Genomic DNA, 7,434 nt, shown 5'->3' on the forward strand with positions numbered 1-7,434 from the left:
TGTGGAGGCCAAGTCGGCGGATATTTTTACGGCAGCGAAAGATTCTCGATTGGGACGGGTGTCAGGGGTTGTGGGGGGAAGGCAGGAGAATGGGGTTGAGAGGGAGAGATAGATCAGCCATGATTGATTGGCGGAGTAGACGATGGGCCGAATGGCTCCTGGAACGTATGAACTTACAAAACACAAAGTGCAGAAGGAACTCAGAGGGTCAGGCGGTATCTGTGAAGGAGATAAACAGATGGCGTTTCGGGTCGGGAACCTTCTTCAGGCTGATTTTAGAGGGGATGGGGAGGAAGAATATGTGGCAAGTGATATGTGGCCATTCAGGGGTTCAGTCTGTTGTGGAGGGAGCGTCCATTTTGCATCGAGTCCCACGCTGTGGCTCCCTCTTCACTGTCGTTTTGATTGACTGAGTGAGATGTTCAGATGTTTTTCAACCCAGCGGTATGAATATTCGTCTCGTCCAGCAAGATAATCAAGGACGAGTCGCACCCTGGCCACTCCCTCTTCTCCCCTCTCTCATCGGGCAAAAGGGACAGAAGTGTGATTCCTCCAGATTCAGGGACAGTTTCTTCCCAGCTGTTATCAGGCAACTGAACCATCCTACCACAACCAGAGAGCAGTCCTGAACTACTAACTACCTCATTGATGATCCTTGGACTATCCTTGATCAGACTTTGCTGGCTTTACTTCGCACTGAACTTTATTCCCATATCATGTATCTATACATTGTAAATGGCTCGATTGTAATCATATATTATCTCTCCGCTGACTGGATAGCACGCAACAAAAGCTTTTCACTGTACATCGGTACTCGTGACAATAATAAACTAAACTGAACTGAAGGTTTGTAGGTTTATTGGGTTTGATCAGTTGTCCCTGAATCTGGAGGTGTGCGTTTTCACACTTCTGTACCCTTTGCCCGATGGGAGAAGAGGGAGTGGCCAGGGTGCGACTGGTCCATGATTATGCTGCTGGCCTTGCCGAGGCAGCGTGAGGTTTAGATGGAGTCAATGGAAGGGAGGTTGGTTTGTGTGATGGTCTGGGCTGCGTCCACAATTCGCTGCAATTTCTTGCGGTCTTGGATGGAGCTGTTCCCAAACCCAGCTGTGATGCATCCCGATAAAATGGGCAGTCACGGTGGCGCAGGGGTAGAGTTGCTGCCTTACAGCGAATGCAGCGCCGGAGACTCGGGTTCGATCCCGACTACGGGTGCTGTCTGTACGGAGTTTGTACGTTCTCCCCGCGACCTGCGTGGATTTTCTCCGAGATCTTCGGTTTCCTCCCACATTCCAAAGACGTACAGGTTTGGCTTGGTAAATATAAAAATTGTCCCTCGTGGGTGCAGGATAGTGTTAATGTGGGGGATCGCTGGTCGGCGCGGACCCGGTGGGCCGAAGGGCCTGTTTCCTTGCTGTACCTCGAAACTAAACTAAAGTAGAAAGTTGGTGAGTCTTATGGAAAGATGCTGAAGGGCCTGTCAGCTGTGCAGCCTGAACCTATGACGTCAGAGTTATTTCATACAAACACCTACCATAACGTCCGATTCACGCGTGGCATAGCGCAGATTAGGATCCAGCCAATACATGACGGATTTGACTTGCTCGAAGTTCAGGAACAGCAGGAAGACCAGGAAAAGAAAATATAACACGCTGAAACCTGGAGTATAATACAAAATAAAACATCAAGTGAATGTCACCTTCACCCAAGCTTCAGATCAGGCATGCCATACAATGGTCGCCAAATGTTCATTTAAGACTCACAAATATATTCAGTTCTGAGCACCGTGTTATAGGAGAGACGTTGTCAAGCTGGAAAGGGCACTGGGACGATTTTTACGAGGCGTAGCCAGGAGTCAAGGGTCTGAGCTATTGGGAGAGATTGAGCAGGCTGGGATTTTATTCCCTGGCGCGCAGGTGGATGAGGGGGTGACGGTTCTGGTCGAGGCCCTTCTTCAGGTCAGTCTGACCCCGAAACGTCACCCATTCCTTCTCTCCAGAGATGCCGTCTGCCCCGCTGAGTAACTCCAGCATTTTGTGTCTACCTTCGATTTAAACCAGCATCTGCAGTTCCTTCCTACACAGGGTGAGGGGTGATCTTGGAATGGAATGTTTTATTGTCACCTGTGGCAAGGCACAGTGAGGGTCTTTGCTGGCATGCCCAAGGTATACAAATAGTGGCCACCTAAGGTGCTAACAAAGTTACAAAGCGCGCCAGCTCCTCCTTTGTACCCCCTCCCCCCCCACACCCCACGGCGGTCTCCTCACTGCGGGTCCCCATTGTCCTCCTCGCCCTGCCATCTTATGGTGGTGTATAAAATCATGAGAGGAATAGATCGGATAGATACAAAGTCTATTGCCCAGAGCAGGGGATTCGAGGACCAGAGAGCGGTTATCGTGGGTGACTTTAATCTACATATAGATTTGGGCCAAACAAAATGGCAGCAGCGCTGAGGAGGAGGGTTTCCAAGAATGTATACGGGATAGGTTTTTAAACCAATATGTAGAGGAACCGACCAGAGGGCAGGCCATCATAGACTGGGTATTGTGTACTGAGGAAGGATTAGTTAGCAATCTTGTTGCGCAAGGCCCCTTGGGCAACAGTGACCATAATATGGTAGAATTCGGCATTAGGATGGAGAGTGACACGGTTAATTCAGACACTAGGGGCCTGAACGTGAATAAAGGAGACTTTGAAGTTATGAGATGGGAATTGGCAAATTATTGGGATGAGAGGGGATCTTATTCAAACATAAGAGACACGCTAGAGGCAGGAAATATGTTCCCGATGTTGGGGGAGTCCAGAACCAGGGGCCACAGTTTGAGAATAAGGGGTAAGCCATTTAGAACGGAGATGAGGAAACACTTTCTCACAGAGAGTTGTGAGACTGTGGAATTCTCTGCCTCATAGGGCGGTGGAGGCCGGTTCTCTGGATACTTTCAAGAGAGAGCTAGATAGGGCTCTTAAAAATAGTGGAGTCAGGGGATATGGGGAGAAGGCAGGAACGGGGTACTGATTGGGGATGATCAGCCATGCTGGTTCGAAGGGCCGAATGGCCTACTCCTGCACCTATTGTCTATTGTTTATAAATTATACTTAAAGGGTTGACAGTGGAGAAGCAATGGCAAAGATTTAAAGACCGCATGGATGAAAAAATAAAACGGGGAAGGCGGCTCAACCGTGGCTAACGAGGGAAGTCAAGGATAGTGTTAAATCCAAGGAAAAGGCATATAAATTGGCCAGAGGACTGGGAGAAATTTAGAACTCAGCAGAGGAGGACAAAGGAGTTAATTAAGAGGGGGCAAAAAGAACATGTAAGAAAGCTTGCAGGAAATATAAAAACAGACTCTAAAAGCTTCTTTAGATATGTAAAAAGGAAAAGATTACAAGACGAATGTTGGTCCCTTACAATCAGAGACAGGTGAGTTTATAATGGGAAACAAGGAAATGGCAGAACAGTTAAACGAGTACTTTGGTTCAGTCTTCACTAAGGAAGACACAAACAATCTCCCGGAAATACTAGGGGACTGAGGATCTAGTGGGAGGGAGGAACTGAAGGGAATCCACATTAGGCAGAAAATGGTGTTAGGTAAACTGTTTGGACTGAAGGCAGATAAATCCCCAGGGTCTGATGGTCTGCATCCCAGAGTACCCAAGGAGGTGGCCCTAGAAATCGTGGATGCATTGGTGATCATTTTCCAATGTTCTCTCGACTCTGGATCAGTTCCTGTGGACTGGAGGGTAGCCAATGTAACTCCACTTTTTAAGAAAGGAGGGAGAGAGAAAATGGGGAATTATAGACCAGTTAGCCTTACGTCGGTAGTGGGGAAGATGCTGGAGTCGACAGTTAAAGATGTTATAGCAGCGCATTTGGAAAGCAGTGATGGGATCAGTCAGTCAGCATGGATTTATGAAGGGGAAATCATGCGTGACTAATCTTCTGGAGTTTTTTGAGGATGTAACAAGCAGAATGGATAAGGCTCTGGTGGATGTGGTGTATCTGGACTTTCAAAAAGCCTTTGACAAGGTCCCACACAAGTGATTAGTGTGCAAAATTAGAGCACATGGTACTGGGGGTAGGGTATTGACATGGATAGAGAACTAGTTGGCGGACAGGAAGCAAAGAGTAGGAATTAACAGGTCCTTTTCAGAATGGTAGGCAGTGAGTAGTGGGGTGCCGCAAGGCTCAGTGCTGGGACCCCAGTTATTTACAATATATATTAACGATTTAGACAAGGGAATTAAATGTGACATCTCCAAGTTTGCGGATGACACAAAGCTGGGAGGCAGTGTGAACTGCGAGGAGAATGCTATGAGGCTGCAGGGTGACTTGGACAGGTTGGGTGAGTGGGCAGATGCATGGCAGATGCAGTATAATGTGGATAAATGTGAGGATATCCACTTTGGTGGCAAGAACAGGTAGGCAGATTATTATCTGAATGGCAGCAGATTAGGAAAAGGGGAGGTGCAACGAGACCTGGGTGTGCTTGTACATCAGTCACTGAAAGTAAGCATGCAGGTACAGCAGGCAGTGAAGAAAGCGAATGGCATGTTGGCTTTCATTACGAGAGGATTTGAGTTTAGGAGCAAGAAGGACCTACTGCAGTTGTACAGGGCCCTGGTGAGACCGTACCTGGAGTATTGTGTGCAATTTTGGTCTCCTAATTTGAGGAAGGACATTCTTGCTATTGAGGGAATGCAGCGTAGGTTTACAAGGTTAATTCTCGGGAGGGCGGAACTGACATATGATGAAAGAATGGGTCGACTGGGCTTGTATTCACTGGAATTAAAGATGAGAGGGGATCTTATAGAAATATATAACATTCCTAAAGGATTGGACAGGTTAGGGAGTTCCTAAAGGATTGAACGATGTTGAGGGAGTCCAGAACCAGGGGGTCACAGTTTAAGAATAAGGGGTAAGCCATTTAGGACTGAGATGAGGAAAAACTTCTTCACCCAGAGAATTGTGAATCTGTGGAATTCTCTGTCACAGAAGGCAGTGGAGGGCAATTCACTGGATGTTTTCAAGAGAGACTTAGGTTTAGCTCTTAGGGCTAAAGGAATCAAGGGATATGCGGAAAAAGCAGGAATGGGGTACTGATTTTAGATGATCAGCCATGATCATATGAATTGTGGTGCAGGCCCTCCTACTCCTGCACCTATTTTCAATTTCCATGACATAGGGTTAAGTTAAAGGGGGAAAAAGATTTAATGGGATTCTGAAGGGTAATTCTTTCACACAAAGGGTGGTGGGTGTATGGAACGAGCTGCCAGACGAAGTAGTTGAGGCTGGGACTATCACAATGCTTAAGAAACGGGTAGACGGGTACATGGATAGGACAGGTTGGAGGGATATGGGCCAAACGCGGGCTGGTGGGATGTGTAGATGGGACATGTTGGCCGGTGTGGGCGAGTTGGGTCGACTGTCCCTGTTTCCACACTGTATCACTCTATGGATCTGTGACAATACAACCCTGGTTTAAAGAATACTCGTACACTGACGTTTGTGAATATAATTAGCTGGTCATTGATTCCACTAAATAGTTTAGAGTAATAAAATCCTCAGTGGGAAAGAAAAGGCTTAGACTTTACTTAACCAATTGGAGCTGTACATCAGTGTAAAAACAAAACTATGAGAAATATCTTTGCAAATTCACTGAGCCTAAATGGGGCGGCAGTAGAGTTGCTGCCGGACAACGCCCGAGACCCAGGTTCGATCCCGGCCACAGGTGCTGTCTGAACAAAGATAGAATAAAGGGGAGGCCATTTAAGACCGAGGTGAGAAAAAAACCTTTTCACCCAGAGAGTTGTGAATTTGTGGAATTCCCTGCCACAGAGGGCAGTGGAGGCCAAATCACTGGATGGATTTAAGAGAGAGTTAGATAGAGCTCTAGGGGCTGGTGGAATCAAGGGATATGGGGAGAAGGCAGGCACGGGTTATTGATTGGGGACAATCAGCCATGATCGCAATGAATGGCGGTGCTGGCTCGAAGGGCCGAATGGCCTCCTCCAGCACCTATTTTCTATCTATGTTTCTATGTAAGAGTTTGTACGTTCTCCCTGTGACAGCGAGGGTTTGCTCCGGATTCCTCCCACATTCCAAAGACGCGCATGTTTGTAGGTTAAGTTGGCCTCGGTGAAAGTTATAAAAATTGTCCCCGATGAGTAGGATGGCGCTCGCTGGTCGCTGCAGACTCGGTGGGCCAAAGGGCCCGTTTCCGTGCTGTATGTCTAAACTAAACAAATTCAAGAGCCTGAGCTACAGGGAGAGTTCAGGCAGGCTAGGACTTCATTCCTTGGAAGCACAGCAGTGCTGAGCAGTTATCTTATGGAGTGTATAAGATCACAACGAGAATAGATAGGGTGAATGCACAGTCTTTTACCCAGCGTTGGGAAATCAAGAAGCAGACCACACAGGTTTAATGAGAGAGGGGAAAGATTTTATAAGAACCTGAGGGGCACCTTTTTCATTCAGAAGGTGGTGAGTGTATGGAATTAGCTGCCAGAGGAGGTAGTTGAGGCAGGTACAATAACATTTAAAAGATAGACACCAAATGCTGGAGTAACTCAGCGGGACAGGCAGCATCTATGGAGCAAAGGAAATAGGCAACGTTTCGGGCCGAAACCCTTCTTCAGGCATTTAAAAGACATTTGGACAGGTACATGGATAGGAAAGGCTTTTTTTGGGCTTCTGGCCCTAGACTCTCCTACTGGTGGAAGCATCAGGATTAGGAGGTAATAGCTACAACAGAGAGATGTCGGACAGATTTGGATTGCTTTCTCTGGAACACCAGAGGTTGCAGGGAGACTGGAGTTTGTACATTTCCCGTTTAAGGTTTGTAGGTTAATTGGCTTGATAAAATTGTAAATTATCCCTAGTGTGCGGGATAGCGTTAGTGTGTGGGGCTTGCTGGTCGGCGCCAATACTGGGTATGGGACGAAGGGCCTGTTTTTCTAAATTAAACTACACAAAAGACAACATTTGGGACGATGCAGGGGGGGGAGGGTGGAGAACAATTGTAGTGTTACAGCAATAAAGAAGGATCAAATGCCATAGTAACATCGTTCGATAAAACAATCAAATTGGTCTCACCAAAAACCATCCTCCATATTGCTGGATGTGGTCGGGTGAAGGGACCTGAAAAATGAAAATAATGCCATTGGGTAGTATAGTTGAGGGGGGGGGGGGGGGGGAAATGAAGAAAATGAAAATTCTAAAGCAAGAAATGTGATTTAATCACAATTCCCGATAATAACTGTCAACAACTTACCATTAGGAAATGTCAATACACTTACAATTAGAAAAAAGAACACCACAGAGAGAACGCCCGTCCGTATATTGTCTTCCAGAGTGGAATCATCCCTGGATAACGACACACGTTAATGTAGAAACACCCCGACCATACATAATGTAGAAACACCCCGACCAGAAAC

At 46.9% G+C, this 7,434-nt stretch overlaps 1 protein-coding gene across 1 annotated transcript in view; it reads right to left on the minus strand.

Annotated features, from left to right (window-relative positions):
• The window catches only part of ptdss1 (phosphatidylserine synthase 1), a 43,250-nt gene that overhangs the window by 34,741 nt on the left and 1,075 nt on the right, over positions 1-7,434 (minus strand). The window contains exons 2-4 of the mRNA XM_033020062.1: positions 7,272-7,363; positions 7,094-7,138; positions 1,535-1,659 (exon numbers count right to left, since the gene is read on the minus strand). Of these exons, the coding sequence (XP_032875953.1) occupies positions 1,535-1,659; positions 7,094-7,138; positions 7,272-7,363 (262 nt within the window). The remainder of the gene's footprint in view (positions 1-1,534; positions 1,660-7,093; positions 7,139-7,271; positions 7,364-7,434) is intronic.

This window comes from Amblyraja radiata, chromosome 4 (assembly GCF_010909765.2).
Source record: "Amblyraja radiata isolate CabotCenter1 chromosome 4, sAmbRad1.1.pri, whole genome shotgun sequence".
Classification (NCBI taxonomy): Eukaryota; Metazoa; Chordata; class Chondrichthyes; order Rajiformes; family Rajidae; genus Amblyraja; species Amblyraja radiata.